Source organism: Gracilinanus agilis, chromosome 3 (genome assembly GCF_016433145.1).
Source record: "Gracilinanus agilis isolate LMUSP501 chromosome 3, AgileGrace, whole genome shotgun sequence".
Classification (NCBI taxonomy): Eukaryota; Metazoa; Chordata; class Mammalia; order Didelphimorphia; family Didelphidae; genus Gracilinanus; species Gracilinanus agilis.
This window is the reverse complement of record NC_058132.1, coordinates 8,397,480-8,423,879: the sequence shown is the minus strand read 5'-3', so window position 1 is coordinate 8,423,879 and position 26,400 is coordinate 8,397,480. Positions and strand designations below refer to the sequence as shown.

The window sequence follows — 26,400 nt, the reverse complement described above, 5'->3', positions numbered from 1 at the left end:
ACTCCTTTTCAGTCTAATCTCCGAGGTTCTTGCATATAGCTGTGGCTTAATAAAGTTGCTGATTGGGAGGGGGCGGGGCGGAGTAGGAATGGGTCAAACCAACTGGCTCTCTCCTTGGAGGAAGAGAGGTTCCGCCTGACTTTATCCCCTGCCCCAATCCTAGGCCCTCCTTCGGGGAGCCCGCGGGCGGATGGCGGAGTCTCCGTGCGGACATACTCCTGTTAATGCTCAGCCAGGTGAGGGGGCCTTCCGGAGTAGCGGAGCCACGGCTTTCCGAGCTTCCTGACCTGCCCTCCCCCCTCCTCCAGTACAGGTGGGCGCGCTCAGGAGGAGCCTCAGTAGGGGGAGATGAAGGTCCGCCTCTGCTCCCCGCTCCAGGAGAATGGACTCACCCGCGGAAGGGCCCGGGTTCGGAGAGACTAGCGAGTCTCTCTGGACTGAACCATTTTGTACAGACCGGGAGGGAGAGGCGTGTCTCAGCCTCTGGCCAATACACGTGAACTGGATTTCGGGAAGGGAGGGGGCAGTTTGGAATCTTCCTCCTCCCTTTTGCTACTTTGTAATTTATTTCTGTTTCCGAGTGAGGGGAGGAGGGGACTCAACTTCGCCTCCTCAGGGGCCGCATGCTGGGGGCGGGGCGTGACCCGACCCTTGCTCCTACCTTCCCACTGTTCTCCTTCCCCTCTCCAGCCCCGGGGCCCCAGTCCTCCCGGGCGCGCCCCCGCGGGGGACTCGCTGCTACAGGCCCCGCCTCCTCTCTCCCCCTCCCTTTCCTTCCTTGGGAAAGGGGGGGAACGTGGAAGCCTCGTTTTTTCCGATTATCCGGGATGCCTCAAAGTCCCGATTATCCAGGCAGGCATTTTTGGGGTGGGGTTTGGGGGGCCCCTTTCCCTGTCCGTGTGTCTCGCGTACCCTGGATCTCGTCCTGCCCTCCCCCTGACCCGTTATTCCGGGGAGTGGGACGGAGGGAGAGGAGGAACCTAGGTGTCCCTTCCCTGCCCAGTCCCCGGTCTTCCCCGCGGGCTCCGGTTTGTTTTGTTTTGTTTTGTTTTTTGTTTTTGTTTTGCATGGGAGAATCCGCCGGGGCAGGGGCGGTGGAAGGGGGGGGATGGGCCCCCTCCGTCCTCGTGCCCCCACCTCAGATGTCAGTGATCTTGGTGAAAGAAAACTGTTTCGAAAGATCCGCCTCCTCTCATTTATTTCCTAGGGACCCCTGGGTTCGCCCCTTCCTCTCACGGTTCAGCCTAGCCCTCTGGGGCGAGGGTTACCCAGATGGTCCTTCCAGCCCAGAATCCCAGAAATCCCTCGCGGGTCCCTGCGAGGATCGGGTTTATTCGAAATAAATAAGTGGGCGGAGCCGGGAGTGGGGGTGGGGCTATTTGTCCTGAAGTTCATCACGACTCCGGGGTTTCCACCATCTCCGCCAAAGCCCTGTTGGGGAGGGGAGGATCAGAGGGAGGGGAGGCGGGTCCCTGCCCCACCCCCAACCTGCCTCCACACACAGTCCCAGCCTCATTCCCACTTACTGAAACAGGTTGGATGAGAAGTGGTCCACATAGCCTCCTAGGGCGACAGGGGGGTAATGGTCAGCATCTAGAAATCTCTGGCCCCGCCCCCTGGAAGGCTTCTCCCGTGAGGCCCCGCCCCCCGAGAAGCCTGGGTCCCAGAAATCAAGGGGGCTGTTGGTCACGGCCCCCGAGTAGGCTCCTCCTCCCGGAAGGTACCTCTTTCGGAGAATCAGGTAGCGTCTGGCTCCGCCCCCAGAGCACCCCGCCCCCTCGGGAGGCTGGCTCCTCCCCAGGACCTTCAGACCCCTGGCCCCGCCCCCAGGAGGCTCCACCCCCAGTGCCCTTGCTCACCTGGGGCACAGACGGTCTCGCAGAGCAGAGGGCAGAGATAGCAGAACTGGCAGTGCTGGTGGGATAGAGACAGGGCCGTGAGAGGAGCGGAGTCTGCCCCCGAGTGGGTCGGGGCTGGGGGCTGGGGGCTGGGGGCTGGGGGCTGGGGGCTGGGGGCTGGGAGGTGGTCCTGACCTTGCAGTGGTCGCAGTGCTCGCCCATGTTCTCTTCGTCGCATCGGCAGGACTCACACTCAGTACATCTCTGGGAGGGAGGGGGTGATAGGAGTCACAGAGGCACCGAGAGTCAGAGACAGAGATTCCAAGATACGGAGCCCCGGAGAGACTCATGGGAGGACCCAAAGCCGAGACCCCTCCAAGCGCCCCTCCCCCCTACCCCCCTCAGGTACCTTGCAGAAGTCACAGTAGTGGCACAGGGAGCCTGGCTGATACTCCTCTGCCTCGCCCTCATCCCGGTCTGTGGAGACACGCAGTCAGAGCCGGTCCTGGTCCTCCCCTCCCCCCCCCCATGCCCCCCTCTGAGCTCACCCTGGCCTCTGGCTCTCTCCTCCTCCTCCTCCTCTTCCTCGCTTCGATCTTCCAGGCTCTCTTCTCCAGGCGCCCTGCTGGCCACCTTCTCAAAGCTCTCTCTGGCTTCTACCTCGGCTGCCTCTGCTTCTTGGTCCTCTCCAGGGACCTCAGAGCTCAAGGCCTCTTGCTCCATGGAGACTTCCTCCTGCTCAGCCTCCTCCTGGCTTCTCTTGTGGCCTCCCTCCTCCTCCTCTTCCTCCTCTTTCTCCTCCTCCTGCTGCTGCTGGGCTGGGAGCCTCAGACCCCCCCAGGCCTCTCCCTCCTCCATGCCCACATCTTCCTCCTCCTCCTCCTCCTCCCCCTCCTCTGGGCTTGGAGGCCCATGCTCATGGGCAGCAGAGACACTGCGGCTCTCCAGCCTGTGGTCCCCCTCGGCAGACTCCTCCTCTTCGGATTCCCCGGGACTCCGGGGCCTCCCCCATCGAGGAGCTTCAGCTGGGATGACTTCATCTTCCGCATCCTCTTCCTCCTGGTCTAGAGGCCCATCGCTGCCTCCAAGGCCTCCCCAGTGGCTGTGCTGGGCTTCTGAGTCTTCCCCTTCCTCCTCCTCTTCCTCCTCCTCTTCCTCCTCTTCCTCCTGACCTGGAAGCAGTGGGCCAAGGTCCTGGTCTATGGAATCGCCCCTGGGGCTCCCCCAGACCCCCAGCTCTGCTGCTGGGCCTTCATCCTCCTCCTGCCCTGGGTGGCCATATTCCTCAGGGCTGTGCTCTGGAGAGATGGCCTCCTCCTCCTCCTCCTGGGCTCGGGGCTTGTGGCTGCCCCAGTGCTCCTCGGAGGCACTCTGATTGTCATCCTCCTCCTCCTCCTGGGCTCGGGGCTTGTGGCTGCCCCAGTGCTCCTCGGAGGCACTCTGATTGTCATCTTCCTCCTCCTCTTCTTCATCCTGGCCTCTGGCCCTCTGCTCCTGCTCCTGGGAACCATCTTCCTCCTCTTCTTCTCCCCCCCAGTGCCCATGTTCCACAGACCTGTCCTCAGGGCCGATGTCTTCCTCCTCCTCCTCCTCTTCCTGATGGCTGAAGCCCCAGAGGCCAGACTCAGCTGAGGTGTCTTCTTCTTCCCTGTTGCCCCCTGGACTGTGTCCTGGAGCAGCCACAGAGTCAGGCAGGCCTCGGGCCTCTGGGCCTCCTGGGGGGCTCAGCACAGCATCTGGGAAGCCCTGGGCCTGGGCTGGGGCCTTGGGGGTTGATAGCAGGAGGAGGAAGAGGGCACAGCGGAGGCCGGGCCAAAGGGACCCCATGAGGTCAGCCGGGACCGTGGGCCCAGCCTGGAGCCACCCCGTCTGTCAGCCTGCGCCTGCCCCTGTTCCTGGGTCCCTTCTTAGGCCTCTCTCGGCTCCCCAAGTCTCTCTGTCTCTCCCTGGGCCTCCTGATGCCCTCTGAGCTCAGCCCCAGGGCTAGTTACCCCCCTCCCCCCATTGGGCTAATTTTACCATCAAGGCGGCAGCTATTCTGGGACTGGCCCCAGGCCCTGCCCTCCCCTCCTCTCCTTGCACATCCCCTGCTGGGCCTCTGGCTGGGCCAGCATCCAGGGGGTTGGGGAGGTCTCTGGGGCTGAGGGTGGCACCGTGAGCCCCACCTGGGGGAGGGGGGGATGTGGAGGCCAGGGCAGAGCCGAGAGCCCATGGGGGCACGGGTTAAAAATACCCAGAGCATGAGGGCAGGGGCAGCTGAGCAGGGTCTGGTTACAGGGACTCAGCTGTTCCCTTCCCTGGCCTGGGCCTGGCCTCTGTGTCTGGGTGTTTTGAGGCAGCTGGTGCTGGGGAAAGAGAACAGGGGGCCCGGAGTCTGGAAGACCCGAGTTCAGATTCTGCCGCAGACGCTCCCTCACGGTGTGACCCCCAACAAGTCGTTTACCCCTGCCTGCCTCAGTTTCCTCTCCTGCAAAATGGGGATAACAAGGGCACCTACTGCCAGGGCTGTATCAACATGGATCATCTGTGTAAAGCCCTGGCACAATGACTGGCACATCCTGGGCACGTCCCGAAGGCGGCTCACCTTCCCCTTTTCTCAGTTCTGGCTGTACTTTGCACGCAGAGCCATCGGGGCACGGTGAGCTCTGAGCCCAACTTTGTGGTTGGACTGGGAGGGAAACTGAGGCCCGGAAGCCGGCGCGGGGGCAGGGCTCTCCATCGACCCCGCCTAGCAGAGGGGTCCGGCTCCCGGCGTCTCCACCTCGGCTTACTCTCTCCGCGGGTCTGGGGCTCCCCCTCGGAACGCCCCGCCTCACTGCGTCTCGGACTTTGCTCCGGGGCCGCCCCTCCGCCGTGTCAGGGAGGTGCCGGGCCCGCCCCGCCCCGTCCGCCCCGCCCCCTGGGGGGCGGGAGGGCTGCGGCCAGAGCCGGCTCGGGTGGAGAGGATAGTGACGGAGCCGGTTCTGGGCTGGGCCGGGCGCCCGTAGAGGGAGGCTGAGGCCGCTGCGGAGAAGCAGGAGACATGGCGGGGCCCGAGAAAGAGCAGGTACTGGGCGGCTGGTCTTGGGTTCGTGCAGGACCAGCGCTCCCCAGACGCCCCGGGCCCCGGAGGGAGGGGAGCATGTGAGGGCGTGGATGTCTGGGGCGGCCCGGGGAAGCGCGGGAGCCGGGACACCTGGGGCCCCTCGGGAAAGGGGGCCCGCCTGGAGCCGGCTCCCCTGAGGGAGGGGCTCCGCGGAGGCCGGAGGGTCCCAGGGCTCCCGGCCCCAGCCTGTGTGTGTCCCCAGCGCTGGATCCCACGAATCTTCAAGAAGAAAACGTGCACGACGTTTGTGGCGGACCTCAGCGAGCCGGGGTAAGGCTGCGCGCCGCCGGGGCCCTGCCCGCGCTCGGGGCTCTGGGTGCCAGGGAGCTCCGGGACCCTGAGCCCCTCCCTCTGGCCCCCAGGGGCAGTCGGTGCCAGTGCGGTCGGCCCCGGGGGTCGCACCCGGCGGTGGCTGTGGAAGACGCCTTCGGGGCTGCTGTGGTCACGGTGTGGGACGCGGCCATCCACACCACGGAGAAGCCCACGGACGCCTACGGAGACCTGGACTTCCACGGCGCGGGCCGCGGCTTCAGCAAGGTGCCGTCCCCGACCTTCCCCAGCCTCCACCGCAGTGGCCCCGCTGCTGTCCCAGCAGCCCCGGGGCTGGGGACTTGGGGGGGGGGCTGGACAAATCAGGGCCCTGAGGGCCAGCCCCGGGCTGGAGAAGCCGATGGGGGGGGGGGCGCTCCATCCAGCCCTCTTCTGTCTCCCTGGGCAGTTCCTCAGGCTGTCTGACCGCACAGACCCAGCAGCAGCCTATGCCCTGGTCACCCGCACCTGGGGCTTCCCGGCCCCCAACCTCGTGGTGTCTGTGCTGGGGGGCTCCGCGGGGTCCGTGCTGCAGCCCTGGCTCAGGGACCTGCTTCGCAGAGGGCTGGTGAGGGCTGCCCACAGCACCGGTGAGCCCCTGCCCTGCCCCTGCCCGTCTTCTCCCCTCGTGCTCTGTCCTGTTGGGGAGCCCCAGGGCCCTCCTTTTTGCCTTTCCATTCTCCGCCTCCACCCCTCCCATTTCTGTCTGTCATGGACTCTAAAGTTAGAGGATATGAATTCAAATTCTGCCTCTGACTTTGGGCCACTTTGGCCAAATTGCCTCAATTTCCCCATGTTGTTTTGTCTTCTGTCGGGAAGGGGGCTCCTGAGGGCCCATCTCTCTCACAGGGCGGGGGTGGGCTGGGGGTGGGGGGTGAGGGAGCAGGCTAATCTGGGCCCCTTTGAACTTCCTCCCCCCCCAGGGGCCTGGATTGTGACCAGTGGGCTCCACACTGGCATCGGTCGCCATGTGGGGGAGGCCGTGCGGGACCACAACATGGCGGGCACCGGCTCCACCAAGGTTGTGGCCATGGGTGTGGCTCCCTGGGGTGTCGTCAGGAGCCGGGAGGCCCTAGTCAGCCCCAAGGTGAGGCCCTGCCCCAACACCTGGCTCCTTCCCGGAGCGCCCTTTGGCCCCTGGAGGGGTGGGGCTCGGGGAGAAGACTTCTGAGGGGAGGACAGAGAAGGGGGGCAGGGGCTGGAAGGAGGGCTCCCTGAAGGCCTCTTGGGTGGTCTCCCCTCTCCACAGGGCCTCTTCCCTGCTCTCTACCCTTGGCGTGGAAGCCTTAAAGACGGAGACCAGTGCCCGCTGGACTACAACTACTCTGCCTTCTTTCTGGTGGACGATGGGACTCACGGGCGCTTTGGGGGCGAGACGCTTTTCCAGGCCCGGCTGGAGTCCTACATCTCCCAGCAAAAGACTGGGGTTGGAGGTGAGCCCTGGCCCTGCCTTCTCTGGCCTGCTGGTGCAGCGGTGGTGGGGGCGGCCCTCCCTCTGCAGGGCCCCAGGATCCCCCAGCTCCCCCTGCTCTCACCCCTCCTCAGGGACAGGAATCGACATCCCCGTCCTCCTTCTCCTTATCGATGGAAATGAAAAGATGTTGCAGGTAAATGAGACTGGGGGCATGGGCGCCTGGGTCCCTGAGGGAGTGAGGACTGGGGGGAGGGTACTCCATCCCCAAGGGGCAGAGAGGTGCTTGATGGGGGAGGCTGGCGGCACAGTGCCCGGCTCTCAGGAGGGTGGGAGCTGTCCCGAACATCCAAGAACCTGTAATCCCCAAATGCACTCTCGCCAGAGGGTAGAAGATGCCACCCAGGCTCAGCTGCCCTGCCTGCTGGTGGCAGGTTCTGGGGGTGCCGCCGACTGTCTTGCTGAGACGTTGGAGGAAGCCCTGGCAGTGAGGGGCTCCTCCTCCTCCTTTGGCAGTGATCGGATCCGGCGCTTCTTTCCCAAGGGTGACCTTGAGGCCCTCGGGGCTCAGGTAAGAGAAGCCGGTGAGGCTCAAGGGTGGGGGGCCCGGGGATGGCGGACTAGGGGTTGGGTGGGGATGGGGGGCTGAGGGTCTCGGGTGTGGGGTCCGGGAGTCTGTTACCAACCCCAGCTCTCCGTATGCCAAATGACCGTAAGCAGCTGAGTCTTTCCTAAAAGCTGGGCAATGCCAGCTCAGTTTGGGGCCCCCCCGAGTTTCCTGCCTTCATGGCACCCAACAGATGCAAGCCATTTTAGGGAGGACCCCTGCCTGTTCCATAGGCCTCACGGACGAAAATGACACCCACACTCTGCTCGTCGCTGGGGGCTCTTTGGGGAGGGCTAGGGCAGGGCCAAGAACCTGCCAGGGCCTCGGGGCCAAGACCGTGGCTCCCGTGCCTTCCCTTTCATCCCACACAGATAGAGAGGATCATGAGTCGGCGGGAGATGCTGACTGTGTATTCAGCCGAGGACGGTCCGGAGGAGTTTGAGACGGTGGTGCTGAGGGCTCTGGTGAAGGGTGAGGCATCCTCAGCACTGGCCAGAGGGGCTCCCATGGCCCCCTGTGCTCCTCCCTTCCTTGGGCTCCTGGGCCTGCCTCTTCCTTCCTTCGGCCGGAGCGTCAGTAAACACCGGGCCGTCCCATTCCTGTTTCAGATCCCGGCTCTCTGGGCCCTCCTCAGCTCCGACCCCAAGTCCTTCTCGCTTCCCGTGGCTCTTCTGTACTCGGAGCTGTGCTGTTAGCCATTTTTGAAAAGCTTGAGGACTCCGAACCTGGTCCTCCATTCTTTGAATCGGAGCGGCCTTCCCCAGAGAGCCGTGGGAAGGCCCAATGCCTGCCACCATGTGTTCTCTAGTCGTGACTCCTTAGGGTGAATGACAGCCTTCTCCACGCCCTCCCCCTGACTAGAAGCTGGGTCTTAAAGCTGGCCTGACCCCTTCCCCTTCTCTCTCCCTCCGGCCAGCCTGCGGCACCTCAGAGGCATCTGCGTACATGGATGAGTTACGGCTGGCCGTGGCCTGGAACCGTGTGGACATTGCACAGAGCGAGATATTCCGAGGGGACATCCAGTGGCGGGTAAGGCAGGCGGGGGAAGGCAAGAAGAATGAAAGGAGGTGGAATTATGAGACAGGAGCCTTCTCCCCTCCCAGCTCTCTGTTCGAAATAGACAGAGAGCCCCTGCACCTAGAATCAGGGAAAGGGGTTCAAATCCAGCCTCTGACACTAGCTGGGTGACCCTGGGCAAGTCACTTAATCTCTGTCTGCCTCAGTCTCTTCATCTGCAAAATGGGGATAATAGCAGCACCAAAGTTGTGACGATCAAGTGAGATGGTATTTTAAGAGTAATTAGCATGATTCCTGACACATAGTAAGTGCTTTGTAAACGCTAGCTCTTATTATTATTATCATCCATACTTGGTACGTTCGTGTGGTCCATCTCCTTTGCCCTTCTGCCTTCTCCCCTTATCGTATTCCAGGTCTCTCCATTGAAATATGAGCTTTTCACTCTGTCCATCTATCTCACTATTCCTGCTCTCTGTCTAACTACGTGTAACTGTAGACATGTATATATGTGTGGGATAGACATACACACCATGCACACGCAGATATCGCCATCCTTCTGCGTCAGCTTCAAGTGTCCATTTCCTTCTCCCTGGACTTTCTGTCCTCTATATGTTTCTGTCTATCCTCTGCTTGCTTTTGCTCTTTCATGTTTGTTTGGACCATTTATCCCCGACATTTTCTGGTTTGTCTATCTATCCTCTGATCTTTCTGTCCATCCATCCATCCATCCATCCATCAGTTGATTGATCCATCCAACCATTCATTTATCTACCCATTCATTTATCCATCCATCCATCCATCCATCCATCCATCCATCCACCCATTCATTTATCCATCCATCCCTTTGTCCTTCATCTGATGGTCTGTATAGTCCTCTTTCTGTCCTCGTGCCCTCAATCTCCTCATCCCCAAGGAGTCTCCATCCAGTTCTTACCCACCTTTCTGTCTGCTCCTTAATCCACTTCTGTCTGCCTGTGCTTCCTTCCTCTTCCTCTTCCTCCTTCCTTCTTTTTGTCTCCTGGTCCATAGTCTCTCTGTCTGTCCTCATTTCTGCCTATCCCTTTTCTGTCCTGTCCCTGGTCTGGCTATCCTTAACCCTAACCAGCCATTCTTGACTTTGCAGTCTTCACACCTCGAGGTCTCCCTTATGGATGCTCTTGTAAATGACCAGCCAGAGTTTGTGCGCCTCCTCATCTCCCGGGGGCTCAGTCTTGGGCATTTTCTGAATCCAGCCCGGCTTGCCCAGCTCTATACAACTGCTCTCTCAGGCTCGATGGTCCGACACCTTCTGGACCGTGTAGCCCCAGGACCTGGGGCTGTTGGAGGCCACAAGGAGACCTCTGCTCCTGGTGTTCTCCCAGCCTCACCGCTCCGAGAAGTGCGACTGCAGGATGTGGGGCGGCTTCTTCGTGAGCTGCTTGGGGTCTCCTGTGCCCCTAAGTACCAAGCACGGACTCCTGTGGACAAATTGGAGCCGGAGGCTGACGGGGACCATCGAGAGAGTGTAAGGGCCAGATGGGATGGGGGCAGCCTAGATTAAATGGGGCTGGACTTGGAATGAGGATCATGGTGTCCACTCCCATCTCTCCTAATATCCCCACATGACCTTGGGAAGGTCATTTAATGATCTCTGAAGTCTTTTCATGTTCCATATCATATGGCCTAAGGAAGACTCAGGCCTCAGCATTCACCCTCCTCTGAATCCCTTTTTGTCTACCTAGATGTGCCTCCTGATGGATCCTACATCAGATGCCACCTTCGGGCAGGCTCCCTGGATTGATTTGCTGATTTGGGCACTGCTTTTGAATCGGGCTCAGATGGCTGTGTACTTCTGGGAGATGGTGAGGCCAGGGTCTTGGGCCATGGGATCTGGGTTGCAGGGAGATGTTTGAGGGGTCTCTGACCCTTGACTTGTAAACTCCTTCTCCTAGGGTAGTAACTCAGTGGCTTCTGCCCTGGGTTCCTGCTTCCTGCTTCGAGTCTTGGCCCGTTTGGAAACTGAGGCTGATGAGGCTGCCAAGCGAAAGGAGCTGGCAGTGAGATTTGAAGGGCTTGCCATGGGTATGTATGCATCTCTGGTGGATGATATCTCTGGGACTGGGTGGGAACACTTTGGATGACAGAGACAGGATTGTGCATATGACAAGCACGAACACTGGGAGCCTCTATAGTGGGCTCTAGAATGATGATTCTCTCATTTCTGGGTTAAATTTTTAGAGTATCACTGCTATTCCTCTTTGTAGGACTAAGGGCAAGATCCTTGGTCTTTCCGTCCCTTGGTTTACTTGGCTGTGAAATGAGTGGTTCACATTTGAAGACTTCTAAGGTCCTTTTTGCCTCTCAATCTCTTCCTCCTAATAATTCCTGGGCCGTGTGTAGGAGGATCTCTTTTTGGGGGCATCTCTAAGGCTGATATTCCTCTTGGGATAGGGTTACAATGCAGGCATCCCACCCTTGGCCCCAGCCCCTGTTTCTTTCCTTAGGTCTGTTTTCAGAGTGTCACCAAAGTAGTGAGTCCCGAGCCACCCGCCTGCTCCTGCGCAGGTCCCAACTTTGGGGGGGTGCTACCTGCCTCCATTTGGCAACACAAGCTGATGCCAGGGCCTTCTTCGCACAGGATGGGGTGCAGGTAAATGGCATCAGGGCTTTGTCTAGCCCCATGGAGAAAATCACACCCTCTGATCATAAATATTGGATGTCCCATCCCCCAAAACTGAGGATGACCTATCTGTCCACATAGAAGGTCCCACCCTACTCTGTGTGGAAAGTCCTATTCCCCAGTACACAATTTAGTTCCACAAATATTTATTTATTAAACATCTACCACATGCCCAGGGACTGGGGTTACAAAGACAAAAAAGAAATAATGCCTGTCCTTCACAAGCTTACATTCTGATGGGAGCATGGAGCCCAGACACAGATAAATAAATAGAAAATGACTTAAGGAAATAGGATGCTTTCAACTGGGGATGTCAGGAAGGGCCTGATGTAGAAGGTGGTCCTCAAGTGGAGTTTTGAAGGGGGGCCTCGGGCTCCCACTAGACAGAGGTGAGAAGGGAGCACGCTCTCCGCATGGAAGATGGATGATGCAAAGAGAGAGATGGAGGCTTGGCTAGAACTCTTTGAGTTTGGCAGATGTTGGGTAGGGTGTTCTAACTGAAACGCTGGAATGTATATCTTGGAAAGGAGAGAGATATGATAGAAGATTAGGGTTGGACTGAGGTTGTAGCGGGCCAAAAAGAGATGATATTTCAGCCTGGAGGAAGCCAGGGATCCATCTCCCACAGGCCATTTTATCTTCACAGTTGGGTTTCGATTTTGATGGACAGAGACTGACATTTGGGGATGGGAAATTTGAGAGAGTCTTAAAGGACACCTAGAAGAAGAACTCGGTCAGAGGAAAAGAGGGGGAAGGAAGCTGGTGAGACAAGGGTACCAGTTGTCAATATGTGAAGGACTTTGGGAGAAGAGTGGGGACTCGAGTCCAAGGCCACCATGGCAGTTCCACAGTCATTCTGTCAGTCCATGTACATTGGTTAAGTGCCTACTGTGTGCCATGTGTTGTGCAAAGTGGAGGCTTAGCAGCTCCCCCCAGAAGGGAACTCCTAGAATGGGCAAGGATGAAGATCTCACTTTCAACAAGTCTGGAGATCTGGTGGAGCCAAAATGGCAGCTTAGTAGCAGCAAAAGCTGGAACCGTTTCCAAGAACCGTCTCAAGTCTGGAGTGTAGAGAGCACTCACAGTGATCTGCGTGTGGGATGTTTGTGTTTCTGCCAAGTGACTCCTGTCTAGGCTCAGAGGGCAGGTTGGCCTTCCTCCTGGCACAGAAGATAAAGGGCCTTCAGGGTGACTCTTCACCATCTGTGAAAACCTGGAGAAAGTATTTCTGCTTGAAAACAAAGGAAGATTCCCAAGGAATCCCGAATTGAGGCCTGGCAGAGAGAGGGACAAAAGAGAAACCGAAGAGGGAATAGCCTGGGACACTTGGAGCTAAGAAGACCCTTGCCAAAGAATAAGGAGTAGGACGTTCCCAGGAGAAAGCCTCATTGGTCCCTCGAGGACCGACCACACTGATCCCATCAGGTGAACCATCTCCTCCCTGGTTAGGAGAGAGGAGTGGTGACCTACCAGGGCCAGTTGCCAAGAGCACCTCCCAACGTGCATCACACATCGATGACTTCCTCACTTCCGGTGACATTCTTGGCCAAAAGGAACCCAGAAGGCATGCCAAGGATGAGACACTGAAGACCTGAGTGGCACGGGTGGTGTTCATCACCGCTGCCACTGAAGACAAGGGCGTGAAGAGAGAGGCCCCTCCTCTCCCCTTCTTGTCCTTTTGCTTTGTTTGTTTTCTTTTCCACCCTGACCTTCTGCCTTAGAATGGATACTAAGTGTTGGCTCTAAGCTAGAAGATAAGGGCTAAGTGACTTGCCCAGGGTCCCCTGGCTGGGAAGTGTGTGAGGTCTTACTGGACCAGGCATTTAATTTTAGGGCCAGAAGAGGCCGGAGGCAGAGACAGTTGTGGTTACTGCTTTTCAGGGTGTCGGTTGTGTCCAGCTCTCCGTGACCCCTCCAGGGTTTTCTTGGCACTTTCTGTGCCATTTCCTCCTCGAACTCACATTCCAATGGTAAGGGGAGTCACCCAGAGATTATCCTGGGTTGGTCTGTTCCCATGAAAAGTTTGCACCAAGTGCCTGGGCCTGGAGGGGGTCACTTCGTTCAGCCTGGGTTGGGACACTGATTGGCCAGAGGAAGTGGGCCATGATGGCTGAGGGCCTGGAGGTCGTGCTGGAGGAGGAGGGTTCGGCGGAGGACCTGGGTTTGTTTCGGCGGAACCAGACAAAGCCAGGGAGATGAGGCATGAGAGATTTTTGTCACATATTTGAAGGGCCCAAAGGCCAGAACCAGGAACAGGGCAATGCGTTCTTGGGGCCACAGGAGAGATTAGAGGATCCGCCTAAGATGGCCCAGTGTGGACACGGCCTAGGTCAGTGTGGAGGGACAGAGAGAGAGAAGAGCGGAGAGGTGGGAGGGCGCTGGGCGATGAAGGACAGGGCAGGGGTGGGGGGGATGTAGGAGAATGGATTGAAGTCGGGAGAGTCTGAGGACAGGATTGAAGGGGTGGCCCAGAACGAGAAAGGAGGCCATGGCACTGGGAGCATCAGAGGAGCCTTGGCTGGATGGAGAAGACTCACCTTTTTTCAGAGACTGAGATTAAGTAGGAGAGAGGAAGGGGTGACATCAGGAACCTGAGAGACGAGGGGACTGGACGAGGAGGGGAGCCATAAGGGATGGCCTCCATTTTCTCATTAAAAGTGCTACAGGGCACAGTGAGGTGACTTGGTGAATAGAGAGCCAGATGGAAGGTCCTGGGTTCAAATCTAGCCCTAGACATTGCCTTGCTGTATGACCCTGGGCAAGTCACTTAGTCCTTCCTGCTCTTCTGCCTTAGAACCAATATACGGAAGGGAAGGGCTTTAACAAAAAGTGCCGTGGGAAGTGGGATGGAGATGAACTGTGTCTAACTCTCTGGGACTCCACTTGGGATTTTTTGGCGCAGAGTGGAGAGCTTTGCCATTTCCTTCTCCAGCTCATTTTACAGATGAGGAAACGGAGGCCAGGAGGGTTGAGAGGCTCGCCCAGGGTCAGGAAGGGTCAGAGGCTGGATCCAAACTCAGAAAAATAACCTTTCCCGATTCCAAGCCCGTTAGGGAGGAATCAAAGGAGGGCCTCGATGCCGTCAGAGCTTTTCCTCTCCAGCCCCCAAGAATTCTCCTTATTGGGGGGGCTTTGCCGGGGCGTGGGGGGGCCAGGGGTGTCCTAACCCTATCCTATGCCCCCAGTCCCTGCTGACGGAGAAGTGGTGGGGAGACATGGATAGCAGCACCCCCATTTGGGCCCTGGTCCTCACCTTCTTCTGCCCCCCGCTCATCTACACCAGCCTCATCACTTTTCGGTGAGCCCGTCCCCATCCCTGCTCCTGGGCGGCCCAGCGCAGTCCGGGCACCCCCAGCCCGGGGCTCTCTGGGTCCAAAGTCCCACCCTGCCATCCGGATGCCTTTGGGTGAGCCTCTGTTCTCCCTTTGCCCCCCGCTCGCAGACCCCTGGATGAGGAGGCGCTGAGAAAGGAGCAGTGGGAGCCGGATGTGGACGGAGTCAATGGCGACAGCTCCGGGTGAGGGTCGGGGGGGGGGGGGCTTTCCCCCAGGGCCGGTGTGGGGTCACCCAGGGCCAGTGTGTGGAGGGCCCGGGCTGGCCGATGACCGCCGCCTCTCCCACCCGTCCCTGCAGGCTGATGAACAAGCTGAGCCCGAGGACGCAGACCCGGGATGGCGGCGGCTGGGACAGAGGGCGGCAGAACCGATGCCTGCGGCGCTGGTGCCAGTTCTGGGGGGCGCCCGTGACGGTCTTCCTGGGCAACGTGGTCAGCTACCTGCTGTTCCTCCTGCTCTTTGCCCACGTGCTGCTGCTGGACATCCAGCCCGCGCCGCCCACCGCCATCGAGTTCCTGCTCTACGTGTGGGTCTTCACCTTGCTGTGCGAGGAGCTGAGGCAGGGTCTGTCGGGGGGCTGGGGGAGCCTCGGGGCCGGAGCCCCCCACGGGCCCGGGAAGACGCCGCTCCGCAGGCGGCTGCGCTACTACTTGGCCGACACCTGGAACCAGTGTGACCTGGTGGCCCTCGGCTTCTTCCTGCTGGGCATCAGCTGCCGGTAAGGGACTTCCAGGCAGGGGCCCCCTCGGCTTCCGGCCGCCCAGCCTTTGCTGCCCAGGAACGGCCTCTTCTCGAGACGGCTCCATGGCGTTGCGGCTCTCTCCTTCTACCTCTCGCTTAGCCTCTCGGCCTTGAAGCTTTGCTCATTTCTGGCTGCCGCTCCCTCGGCATCTCCGGCCGCCCCTCATGCTCCGGCCTTCCTAGGACCTTCCCCGAGGAGCCCGGCCACGAGACAGGGCCCCCCCGGCCTCTCTGAGGGGAGGAGGACGGCCACGCGCGTCCTCTGACCTGGGAACCCCAGAGATGGCCTTCGAGGGGGAATCCGGGACATCTTAGCGATGTCCGTGAGCCAGAGGAGGCTGGAGGAAGGGGGGCCCCGAGGCGGACCCTTTTGCAGACAGGAAGCGGGGATCCGAGAGGCGCTGGGCCTCGGTTCGGGTTCTCCGCTCCCCACGGGCTGCCCGGCGGGTAGCTAGCCTGAGCTCTGGCTGACGCTGCTCCCCTGGCCCCCCGCGCTTCCCCCAGAACCCCCCTGGGCCGCAGGGACTTGGGGAGAGCTGTCGGCCCGGCCCCGCAGGTGGGTTTCTCCGGCGGCTGTTTTCCCCCTCACGCACAGGCTCACGCCGGGGCTGTACCAGCCGGGCCGGGCTGTGCTCTGTCTGGACTTCATGGTCTTTACCCTCCGCCTGCTCCACATCTTCACGGTCAACAAGCAGCTCGGACCCAAGATCGTGATCGTGAACAAGATGGTGAGCCTCGGGCTGAGCCGGGGAGGGGGGGAGGGCCCTGGCCGTGCCGCACGCTGACCGCCTGCCCCTGCCTGCAGATGAAGGACGTCTTCTTCTTCCTCTTCTTCCTGGGCGTGTGGCTCGTGGCCTACGGCGTGGCCACCGAGGGGCTGCTGCGGCCCCAGGACCGGGACCTGCCGGCCATCCTGAGGCGCGTCTTCTACCGGCCCTACCTGCAGATCTTCGGACAGGTGCCGCAGGGAGACATGGACGGTGAGCTAGGCCTCGGGGGCACCCCTGGCCACCTCGGGCTCCCCCCCGCCGCCTCAGGCTCCCCCCGGCCGCCTCAGGCTCCCCCTGGCCGCCTCAGGCTCCCCCCAACCACTTCACAGGTGCTCCCCCCGGCCGCCCCGGGCTCCCCTCGGCCACCCCGGGCTCCCCCCGGCCACCTCGTGGGCGCTCACCCCGGCCGCCTCGGGCTCCCCCCGGCCACCTCGTGGGCGCTCACCCCGGCCGCCTCGGGCTCCCCCCGGCCGCCTCGGGCTCCCCGCGCTGCGCCTCACTCTCCCGTCTCTGGCCCACAGTGACCCTGATGCAGCTGGAGAACTGCTCGTCGGAGCTGGGCACGTGGGCTCAGCCGCCCGGGATGCCCGCCGGCTCCTGCGTCTCCGTCTACGCCAACTGGCTGGTGCTGCTGCTGCTCGTCGTCTTCCTGCTCGTGGCCAATGTGCTGCTGCTCAACCTGCTCATCGCCATGTTCAGGTGCCCGGCCTGGCCCCCCGCCTCGTTCCCCGCCCCCCATGGCCGGCCTCTTCTCCGGCCGCCCCGGCTTTTCATCGGCCTTCCTGTGACTTCCAGGCCCGCCGTCTCTCTCGTCTCCCCTCTCGGCTCTCCCTTCTTGGCCCGCTAGTTCACATTCGTGGCGCTCTTTTCTCCGGGCTCCCTCGCACCCGGCCCTCTGCCAGCCCCCCGTCTGCACCGAGGGTGATGCCCTCGGCGACCTCTGCTCTACCCGTTAAACGGGGGCAGCCAGGCAGAGCAGTGCAGAGAGCGCCAGGCCTAGAGTTGGGAGGGCCCGGGTTCAAGTCTAGCTTCAGACACTCCCTAGCTGGGTGACCCCCCCAATGCTCAGCCCTTAATAATCCCCAACCTCAGAATGGCTAGGACAGAAGGTGAGGCTTACAGAAGGAAAGGATTCATCCAACAAACGGGCTGTCCTTCCCCCAGGGACCCCCCTCCACCCCCACCCCCAGAAAGTGCCCCAAGCCGCTTCTCTCCCCCATCCTGCCTCCGTCCCCCACTCTTCGGGCGTTCAACCAGCTCCAAAAGTGGCTTTGTGCGGGTGAGTCATTGTAAATGGTCTGTGCCTCAGTTTCCGCATCTGTAAGATGGAGACAACACCCGCAGTTCCTACCTCAAAGACCGTCTCCACCTGAACACCCCGGGGTGCTCATCTCCAGACCTAGCCTTACCCAAGACCCAGAAGGCTTGGCCTGGGATTGTTGAGGGGGCCGCCATCTTGCCCGTCTCCCCCATCCTGAGCCTCAGCTCCTTGCCTTCTGCCATCTCTGCCTCCGTCTGTCTGTCTGTCTCTTTCTCTCTGTCTGCCTCTGCCTTTCTTTGTCTCGGTGTCTGTCTGTCTGTCTCCGTCCCTCTCTCGGTGTCTCTGTGCTTTGTGTTCCCATGACCAGGCTTCCAGAATATTCCCACTGGCTGAGGGTTTCTGGGAGCTGCCCCCAAGTCCAGGATCTCAGCCCGGTTCTCCTTCTGGGCCTCTGGATGGGCCTCCTCTTTCCTGGGGCCGGCCTTTGGGGTTCTTTGCGGCCTGGCTCCCCGCTTTCTCCCAAAGGTCTCCCCTGACCTTTCCATCTCCCCTTTCCTGGACTCATTTCCTATTCTTTCGGGCCAGCGGCCTGGGTGCCGACCTCCCTGCCTTTGCCCAGGCTCCCTGACGTGCCTCGCTTCCTTGCGGGCTCGGGCCTGGGCTCTCCGGGGCTGCCCCCCATGCGGGGAGCCTGACATCCGTCGTCCTCCCCCTCCCCCCCACCCTCCCTCGGCCCACAGCCACACCTTCGGCAAGGTCCAGGGGAACAGCGACCTGTACTGGAAGTCTCAGCGCTACGGCCTCATCCGCGAGTTCCACAGCCGCCCGCCGCTGCCGCCGCCCCTCATCGTGGTCTCCCACCTCCTGCTCCTCGTGGACCGCCTGGGGCGCAACAGGCGGTGCCGGGGGCGGAGGGCCGCCCCCTCGGAGGACTTCCGTGAGCCGAGGGGCCGGGAGGCGGGGGCGGGGCGGGAGTCCTGGGGAGGGTCTCCGCCGGCTGAGCCGCCTCCTGCCGCCCCCCAGGATTTCAGCTGTCCCACAAGGCGGAGCGGGCGCTGCTGACGTGGGAGTCGGTGCAGAAGGAGAACTTCCTCCTCGGCCAGGCCCGCGACAAGAGGGAGAGCGATTCGGAGAGGCTCCGGAGGACGTCCCAGAAGTGAGCGTGCAGGAGAGCCCTGGGGGGCGGCGGGGAGGAGGGGTGCCCCGGGGGGGTCGCGAGGGTGACTCCTGCCCCCCAATGCAGGGTCGACACGGCCCTGAAGCAGCTGAGTCAGATCCGGACTTACGAGCATCGCCTGGTGGGGCTGGAGCAGGAGGTAAGGGGGGGGGACAGCCGGGACCTCGTGGCCAGCCGGGCCGTGGGGCGTGGGGGGAGGGGCGTGGGGGCGGGACCTCAGCCTCACCCTGTCCCCCGCCAGGTCCGCCGCTGCAACCAGCTGCTGGGCCAGGTGGTGGAGGCCCTGAGCCGCTCGGAGCTGATCCCGCCCGAGAAGCCGCCCCGCTCTCCCCCGACAGGTCAGTGGCCCCGTCCCCGGCCCATCTCGACCCTCCGTCCCCATCCTCCTGGCCCGGTTCTCTCCCGTCCTTGGCCACTAACCCCTTCCTCTTTTCCACAGAATGAGCCCGTAGGGTGCCACACCGAGAGACTCCCCTCCCCTGGAAACACAGGAAGTGGGGCCCCCTCTCCGCCCCCCCCCCCAGCACCGCCATCAGGCGCCTCCTCCGGGCCTCCAGTCCTGAGGGACCCTTCCGGGCCTGGGGGCTCCACGAGGGACCTTTCGCTGTCCCTGGGCAGGCGGCCATCACACGTCCCCCCACCTCATTCCCAGGGTCCAATTTCAAAGGATCCCTGCCCAGGCCAAGGGTCAGCTCTGAGGAGGAGAGCCAGGACTCAGGCCACCCACTGGCTGTAGGGATCACCTCAGGGAACCAGGCCTGGGCCAGGGCCCAGGATTCTGCCTCCCAGCGCCTCAAGTCTGTACAGACTGTAAATAAAGACCAATTTGTAAGACTTTGGGAGCAATTTCCATCCTGTCCCCCGACCCGGCATAACCCAGTGGGCCTGCAGATGGGAAAATGCTGTCCACTGTCTAGACTTGGCTGATTCTCACCGAGAGATGGGGGGCTGGCAGAGAGTGCGGCGGGGAACTCAGTACTCCTCAAAGGGCCAAACCCAAAGAACAGTCGCTCCTGGTTTGGCGAGCTCTCGGGGGATCTCCAATGGGGGGCCCCCCGGATCTAAGCTGGGCCTTGGGCTGCTGAGCCGTCTATCGGTGACTTGGATAAGGGGTAGGCGATACGGTTACTCAGATTGGCAGAACAGGGCAGGACAGTCCACCCAGCAGCGACCAAACTAGGACCCCAAAAGAGTTTCTTGACAGGTCAGAGCAGTGACGGTGAACCTTTTAGAGCCCAAACAGCTATCCTCACGCCTTGTCCCAGACAGGGGAGGGAGGAAGCGCCCCCCTCGGGCTGCTGGGCAGAGGGGCAGTGGTGGGAGAGATGTCCAGCCCCTCCGGCATGAGTGCCGCAGGCTCGCCAACACGGGGCTCCACCATTAAGCCATCCAAAAGAGATGAAATCAAATAGGGAGAAATGTCAGCTTTTACACTTGGCAGTCTCCAAAGATCCACTTCCCAAATGACTGTGGTGTGGCCGGATGATGGTCCATCTAAGAAATGCCCGAAGGTGGCCTCTGTGGTCACTCGTCTGCCCAAGTCTGGAGCTCTGCCTGCCCCGGGTCCTGCGGGCCCCAATTGTGAAAGAGGGGGCAAGAAGAGAGTTTCTGGGAACAGTGACGGGAAAGGGGCTCGCCACAGACACCTCTCCCACTGGGAGGTCAAGAACCCTCGTCGCCTTTGGGCCTCCTCAGAAGTCCCTCTTACAAAACAGATCCGTGCTCCGCCTTGGTAGCAGCCCCCCGGGTTCTCCACCACTTAGGAGGGGCACCTGCAGTAAGAAGTCACGCGTCTCTCATGGGCGTCCTGCGCCAGGATCTGCAGGGTGCCCGAGGCTTGCCCCAACTGCTATTCCCCAGCTCCCCTGGCAAAGCCTCCCTCTCCGGCCGAGCCTGTGCCCCCGAGAGGCCTCAGGAGGCGGCTGCCAAGTTCTTCCATAAGAACAAAATGAGGCTTTGCTTTCACCTCCGCCTCAGGATTCAGGATGACAGCGAGTGGGCCAGGGAAGGCCCTTTATGACGGGTGAACCCAAAGCCAGCGGCTTCCCTTGTGGACCTTCTCCCCCAGGGCAAAGCCTTGCTTCCTCCCGGTTGTATCTGTGGATCCCTCCGATCCAGGCAAGGGCGGCCCTCATCATTCCATCAATAAACTTATATTAAGCACCTCCTGGGTGCCAGGATCCAGGCCAAGCCCTGAGTAGACGAGAAGAAATAAAGAACTGCTAACCGCGGGGAGCTTCCCATCGAGGAAGGAGGAGGCAGTAAAGAAAGGCCAGAGAGAGTCCGCCAGCACCTCGCTGGTCAGGCAGGTCTCTCCGGAGCCGGGATGCATCCTCTGCCTTGTGAGGGCCGCGTCACGGGTCCCGGGAGGCCGGAGGGGACACGATGCCGCCCTTGTTGGTTAGCGGGGCCGCTCTGGGGTGGGACGAGACAGAGACGAGCTGGGGGCTCTGGCCGGTGGCAGGAGGAGCCGCCTCTTCTCAGGGAGGGCCATGGTCTGATCCAGGCCCGGCACGACGAGGCCCATAGAAGGTGCTAATAAATATTATCAGCTGACACGAAGGTGCCATTCTTGGGACCGGGGTTAGAGTTAGGCACGATTCCAGGGGCCTCACTCCGGAATAGCCGTCACCTTTCTGGCGCACAGCCTGAGCTTCCGAGCCTGGGTGACCCGGAGGTCGTCTGCGGGACAGCCAGTTTGAGGCCCGAGAAGCGGGCAGCAGTCCGAGCTGGAGCCTGGGAGGGCCGGCAAAGAGCCTCGGGGCCTTCCATGGCCCAGGAGCCAAGCGCTGCGGATAGAACGGTGACTGACGGGCCGGTCCAGAGCCTGCATTGTTAGTGTGGATTCCCCTCGCAGGACGGCCCCAGGAGCCCCCCTGCTCAGCCCCGAAGCTTGGAGGGCCTCCGGCACAAAGACCACGCCTGGTAGTGTTTTTAGCGGATGCTCTTACTACGCCTCTCGGTGGCTGCCAAGAGCTGGGGCAGAGCGTGCCTTGGAGCTGCTTCCTGGTTTCCAGAAACCTCGGACCCGTCCCGAAAGGGGCTGGACGGCCGTGGTCCTCGGCAGTGAGTCCGCCCCATGACCGCCCCATGGAGAGGGCCCTGGTTTCCCCAGGAGAGAGAGCGAGGCAGGAAGAACGTGGACTAAGGCTGACGCCTGGCAGCGTCGGAGCGTCTGGCCGGGGGTGTGACGGCTGTCCCGGCGCCCACCTCCTCTAGCCCCTCGAGGAGCGGCTCTGGCTCACTGTGCCCACTCGGGTCAGCCGGCGCCGAGCAGGAGGGCGAGTGGGACGCTCGCCCCGTCCATCCTAGACCGCCGATTCCATCGGCATCGTCCCGGGGGGTCACCGGTTATCACGGGCGATCGTGGGAAGGCCCAGGCGTGGGCATGGGGGACGGGCTCTTTCCCATAGAAAGCAGTCTTTCTCTCGTGGCGGGAAGGACGACGGGGATCCTCTTTCCTGGGAAGCGGAGCCCTTCCGAGCAGCGGCCGCCTCGCTCGGCCCTGGGCTTCCTGGCCGGCGCCAGGCTCACCGTGCGGCAGGGGGATGGTTTGGGTGAGGGAAGCGACGTGCCAGACCGTCTTGGCCAGTTGAGACGGGCCTCTGAGTGGGGAGGACGTGCTCTTGGCCCCTCAGAGACTCCCTCCCTGGGCTGGCTGAGGTGACAGGACCCCGGTTCTCGGGCCGAGGATTCTTGAACCCAGGGATGGAAAATATTGGCACGTAGCCTTTGGGTCTCGGAGTAACATAAAGCGACCTTATAACCGGTTGCAGGTCAGACAGTTGGTCAACACAGGGCCAAGATGAGAAGTCTCCTGGGCCTCTTCATTTAAATTTCATGGGGACGGGGAAGCTGGGTGGCTCAGTGGATGGAGACCCCAGTCTAGGGACAGGAAGTCCTGGGTTCCACTGTGACCTCAGACACTTCCTAGCAGCATGACCCTGGGTAAGTCACGTAACCTGCATCACCTACTCCTTCCTGCTCTTCTGCCTGGGAACCCGTACATAATATTGATTCCAACACAGAAGGTAAAGGTTAGATCCTTTTTTTTTTCAATCCCTTAATTTCCCTCTTAGAATCAGTATTGAGCATCGGTTTCAAGGCAGGAGAGCAGGAAGGAGCGAGCAGTTGGGGTGAAGTGACTTGCCCAGGGTCACCCAGCTAGGAAGTGTCTGGAGCCAGATTTGAACACAGGATCTCCCGACTCCAGGCTTGGCATTTTATCCTCTGAGTTGCCTAGCTGCCCCATCAGCCTGGACCTTTTGTCGCTAAGACATATACACCGACCAGAAAATACTTTTCAAAAATGACCTCAATTGGTCTTCACAGCTACCTTGGGAGGAGGTAGGTGGTATTATTATCCCTATTTTCCAGACGAAGAAACTGAGGCAAGCACCACCACCCGACTTCCCCTCGTTTGTTGTTGTTCAGCCTGGTTCATAGTAGGTGCCGTATCTGGCCACGTCTGGACTCTTCGTGACTCCATTTGGGGTTTTCTTGGCAAAGGTACTGGAGGGGTTTGCCACTTCCTTCACATTTGACGAATGAGGAAACTGAGGCCAGCAGGGTGAAGCCGCTTGCCCAGGGTGACCCTGCTGGGTGTCTGAGGGCAGGTTTGAACTCGGGGATGAGTCTTCTTAACTCTAGACTAGTGCTCTCTCCACCGTGCCAGCCTGCCACTCGTGTATTAAGACTGTGGGAAGAGTATTTGGTCTTCCAAATCCAGTGTCCGTCTGTCGTCTCGCTCTTTTGTTGGAAGGGTTACATCTCATGCTTCCACTGGCCTTGCAGACGCCAGACTCGAGGATTCCTTTCGGGCCTGGGCCTGGGTCCCCCGTGCCAACCACTGCTGGGAGGCAGCTTGAGGCTGGGCTGGGAATAAATTCTTTTTCTTTCAGTATTTTTCCCCCCAATAACCTATATTCTTTTTTTTTAACCCTTAACTTCTGTGCATTGGCTCCTAGTTGGAAGAGTGGTAAGGGTGGGCCATGGGGGTCAAGTGACTTGCCCAGGGCTGGGAAGTGTCTGAGGCCAGATTTGAACCCAGGACCTCCCATCTCTAGGCCTGGCTCTCAATCCACTGAGCTACCCAGCTGCCCCCTCTATATCCTTTTTTTAAACCTTTCCCTTCCGTCTTACAATTAATACTAAGTATTGACTCCAAGGCAGAAGAGCGGGAAAGGTTGGACAATCGGGGTGAAGTGACTTGCCCAGGGTCACCCAGCTAGGAAGTGTCTGAGGTCAGGACTGAACCCAGGATCTCCCATCCCCGGGCCCGGCTCTCCATCCACTGAGCCACCCAGCTGCCCCCTCTATATCCTTTTTTTAAACCTCTCCCTTCTGTCTTACAATTAATACTAAGTATCGACTCCAAGGCAGAAGAGCGGGAAAGGTTGGGCAATCGGGGTGAAGTGACCTGCCCAGGGTCACCCAGCTAGGAAGTGTCTGAGGTCAGGACTGAACCCAGGATCTCCCATCCCCGGGCCTGGCTCTCCATCCACTGAGCCACCCAGCTGCCCCAATATGTACAATTTTTAATATTCTTTAGAAAACCAATCGGCGTTCCAAATTCTTTGCCTTCCTCCCTCTCTTCCCCAGTTGTTGAGAAGCAAGCAGTTGGCTCTGGCTCATGCGTGTATGGGCATGCGGAGAGTCTTTTCTAGGAATGAATTCTTTCCAGATTCTCTTACTAATCACAGTATTTGCTTTTCTACAGGGCCCCACCCTTCCTGGGTACATGCAGAACCCCCCCAAATCTTATGTAACCAGGCCTGGCCAATGGGCCCGGTCCTTGGGAGCACGGACGGTGTCCTCTGCTGATGCAACGCCCACGTGGACTGGAACATGCCCAAACCATCTGTTCCTGGGCTCAGCCGCTCGCCATATGACGGGGAGGAGGAAGCCTGGGCTGCATTCAAAAGGCATTAGTCAGCCGGGGTCTGGCACTGGGCGGATCCCTGGTGGAGAAGAGCGGCTCGGGGTCTTCATCTGGGCCCAGGAGCCCTTCCGGATTTCGGCCGGTGCCAGTAGAGATGGCCGGGATCCTGAACTCCAAGAAGTCTGCAGAACGTGCCCGCAGGAGGCTGGGGGGGTCTCCTTGTCCAGTATGGAGGCCCCAAGGAACGAGCTCCAGGACTCGGCTTCCTTCAGCCCCTGCTCGTGAACATGAGCGTAAAAGGTCTGAGCCCGCTTTCCCTGGGGCCACAGTGGTCTAGAAGCAGAGTGTGGTCCCCCAGGGCTGGGGGGAAACACCCCAATGTATATTCCTGCTGGCTCTTCCCAGGGAATATGGATCTGTGAATGGGATTGGGAGGAGTAGGAGACACACCGGGATGTGGGGGGAGGTCGTTAGGGTCACCTTGGGAAAAGTGGCTCCAAAGTCATTGCCGCAATTAGAAAAGGTGACATTTTGAGACTGGGATGAATCTGTCTGTGATTTTCCAAAGTCGATCATCGACCGAACACCTTCTATGGGCCAGCCGGGCACTGCACTAAGTGATGGAGATGTGAAAAAAAGGCAAAAGACAATCCCTGCCTTCCTGGAGTTCACTGTCTAATAGGGGAGATAACATGGAAATAACCCCTGATGCACGGCTAAACACGGGACTGAGAGGTAATAATGAACAGGGGTAAGGCCCCAGGATTAAGAGGGGCTGGGGACGACTCTGTGCCAGGGAGGATGTTTGCTGGAACCTGAAGGAAACTCCAGAAGCCAGGCGACAGAGGCGAGGACAGAGGGCATTCCAGCTTTGGGGGCTGGCCAGAGAAAATGCCTGTGCCCCAAACATGGGAGCGTCTTGTGTGCGGGAGAGTAAGCGATGGAGTGTCCCTGGATGGAAGAGAGGGTGTGTGTAGTGGTCAATGTAAGGATGCTAGAGAGTGGGGGAGGTGTCCCGTCATAAAGGGCTTCGAACACCAAGTACAGGGCTTTCTATTTGATCTTGGAGGTGACGGGAAGTCACTGGAGCTTATGAGAAAGGGGGCTGACACTGTCTGACTTTGACTTCAGGAAAATCACTTTGACGGCTGAGTGGAGGATGGATTGGAAAGAGGAGAGACTTGGGGCAGGGAGACCTATTGGAAGGCTATCACAGTAGTCCAGGAGTAAGGCGATGGGGTCTTGAAACAAGATGGCGCAAGCCATCAGTCAGTCAATAGACATTTATCAAGGAGCTACCATAGGTCAGGCACATTGCTAAGAGCTGGGTGTTGGAAAAGAGACAAAAGACAGTCCCTGCCCTCAAGGAGCTCCCACTCTGTCAGAGGAGGGAAGGGAGATTTTTTTTTTTTTTAGATGCTGAGAGATGTTGCCATGGTGGAATCACAAGCCTTAGCAATGTCTTGGATATGGGGGGGTGAGAGATAGTGAGGAATCTAGGATGGCTGGAGACTGGAAGAATGGTGTTCCTCTGGGGGTGGGGTGGGGGAAGCTCTGCTTTGGACATGTGGAATTTAAAATCTCTCCAGGTCATCCGAACCGGGGTCATGAAGAGTCCGGCACGACTGAAACAACAACTGGACATCCGTTTTAACCAAGGTTCACCTGCTGTCTTTCTGTGATGGACTCCATACTCCCGAGCCTGGAGATCACAGACACTCTATACAGCCAGCAAGAGGAATTGGCCCATCACCCAAGGAGGTTCTGCTACCTCTACTGTGGACGCAGGAGTGTCAAGTGACACTGAAACTTTATGCCAAGGCATTTGGGCGTTTCCATCTATGGTCAAAGTGTTTAACTAGAAGAGGGGGAGGAGGGGCCGTATCCTATGCCATTTTCTGCATGAAGCCTTCCTCGTTTCCCTCACCTATTATTGCTCTCCTTCCCCCGCCGGGATCCAGCTTGGACTTGGCTCCTCGGCCTCTATTTTGTCAAAGAAAAACATTACCGACACTGTGCCTGCCATGCTGGCCGAAGTCCTCCAGGATGATTTTATTAGTTTGATACTAACTGGAATCTCTAGATCCAAGTATTTCTGGCTGAAAGAAAGAGAGAGAGGAGAGCCAGAGATAGAGAGAAAGAAAGAAAAAGAGACAGAGACAGAGAGGAAGAGAGCCAGAGACAGAGTCAGAGATACAGAGACAGGAGAAAGGGAGAGAGACAGAGTCAGAAATAGAGAGAGAGAATGAGAAGGGGGAAGGAAAAGGGGGAGAGACACAGACAGAGTCAGAGATACAGACAGAGACAGA

General features: G+C 59.7%; 2 protein-coding genes across 5 annotated transcripts; one reads left to right on the top strand and one right to left on the bottom strand.

The window, feature by feature from the left end:
- Nucleotides 1-1,181: 1,181 nt before the first annotated feature.
- HRC (histidine rich calcium binding protein) lies at nucleotides 1,182-3,823 on the bottom strand. 4 transcript variants are annotated; one of them, XM_044667113.1, is made up of 7 exons: nucleotides 3,234-3,823; nucleotides 2,387-3,164; nucleotides 2,248-2,315; nucleotides 2,034-2,102; nucleotides 1,860-1,914; nucleotides 1,527-1,563; nucleotides 1,182-1,431 (listed from the first exon to the last, which is right to left on the bottom strand). In XM_044667113.1, exons 1-7 carry the CDS (start codon nucleotides 3,663-3,665, stop codon nucleotides 1,395-1,397), a joined length of 1,476 nt encoding a protein of 491 aa, XP_044523048.1. In that variant the 5' UTR covers nucleotides 3,666-3,823; the 3' UTR covers nucleotides 1,182-1,394. The 4 variants fall into 4 exon arrangements, with proteins under 4 accessions (XP_044523048.1, XP_044523046.1, XP_044523047.1 ...); XM_044667111.1 differs by having other exon boundaries at nucleotides 2,387-3,221; nucleotides 3,291-3,823; XM_044667112.1 differs by having other exon boundaries at nucleotides 2,387-3,233; nucleotides 3,303-3,823.
- Nucleotides 3,824-4,797: 974 nt separating this feature from the next.
- On the top strand, nucleotides 4,798-19,044 carry TRPM4 (transient receptor potential cation channel subfamily M member 4). Its single transcript, XM_044667104.1, has 25 exons — nucleotides 4,798-4,884; nucleotides 5,126-5,193; nucleotides 5,286-5,460; nucleotides 5,642-5,822; nucleotides 6,156-6,319; nucleotides 6,482-6,665; nucleotides 6,778-6,839; nucleotides 7,029-7,214; nucleotides 7,622-7,721; nucleotides 8,167-8,279; nucleotides 9,391-9,771; nucleotides 9,989-10,108; nucleotides 10,199-10,328; nucleotides 10,751-10,896; nucleotides 14,112-14,224; nucleotides 14,369-14,443; nucleotides 14,560-14,979; nucleotides 15,598-15,730; nucleotides 15,808-15,982; nucleotides 16,294-16,471; nucleotides 17,774-17,970; nucleotides 18,057-18,189; nucleotides 18,277-18,349; nucleotides 18,452-18,548; nucleotides 18,650-19,044. The coding sequence occupies exons 1-25, from the start codon at nucleotides 4,861-4,863 to the stop codon at nucleotides 18,652-18,654; spliced, it is 3,633 nt and encodes a 1,210-aa protein (XP_044523039.1). The 5' UTR covers nucleotides 4,798-4,860; the 3' UTR covers nucleotides 18,655-19,044.
- The last annotated feature ends 7,356 nt before the right edge of the window (nucleotides 19,045-26,400 follow it).

What these genes read in the sequence shown, in the direction of transcription:
- HRC (XM_044667110.1), bottom strand. Translation starts at nt 3,665, where the DNA reads ATGGGGTCCCTTTGGCCCGGCCTCCGCTGTGCCCTCTTCCTCCTCCTG. An exon ending in GGAGAGAGCCAGAGGCCAGG is followed by an intron (nt 2,316 to 2,386) that starts GTGAGCTCAGAG and finishes GTGTCTCCACAG; the next exon opens with ACCGGGATGAGGGCGAGGCA. An exon ending in AGCACTGCGACCACTGCAAG is followed by an intron (nt 1,915 to 2,033) that starts GTCAGGACCACC and finishes CTATCCCACCAG; the next exon opens with CACTGCCAGTTCTGCTATCT.
- TRPM4 (XM_044667104.1), top strand. Translation starts at nt 4,861, where the DNA reads ATGGCGGGGCCCGAGAAAGAGCAG. An exon ending in ACGGGGACCATCGAGAGAGT is followed by an intron (nt 9,772 to 9,988) that starts GTAAGGGCCAGA and finishes TTGTCTACCTAG; the next exon opens with ATGTGCCTCCTGATGGATCC. An exon ending in CTCCGGAGGACGTCCCAGAA is followed by an intron (nt 18,190 to 18,276) that starts GTGAGCGTGCAG and finishes CCCCCAATGCAG; the next exon opens with GGTCGACACGGCCCTGAAGC.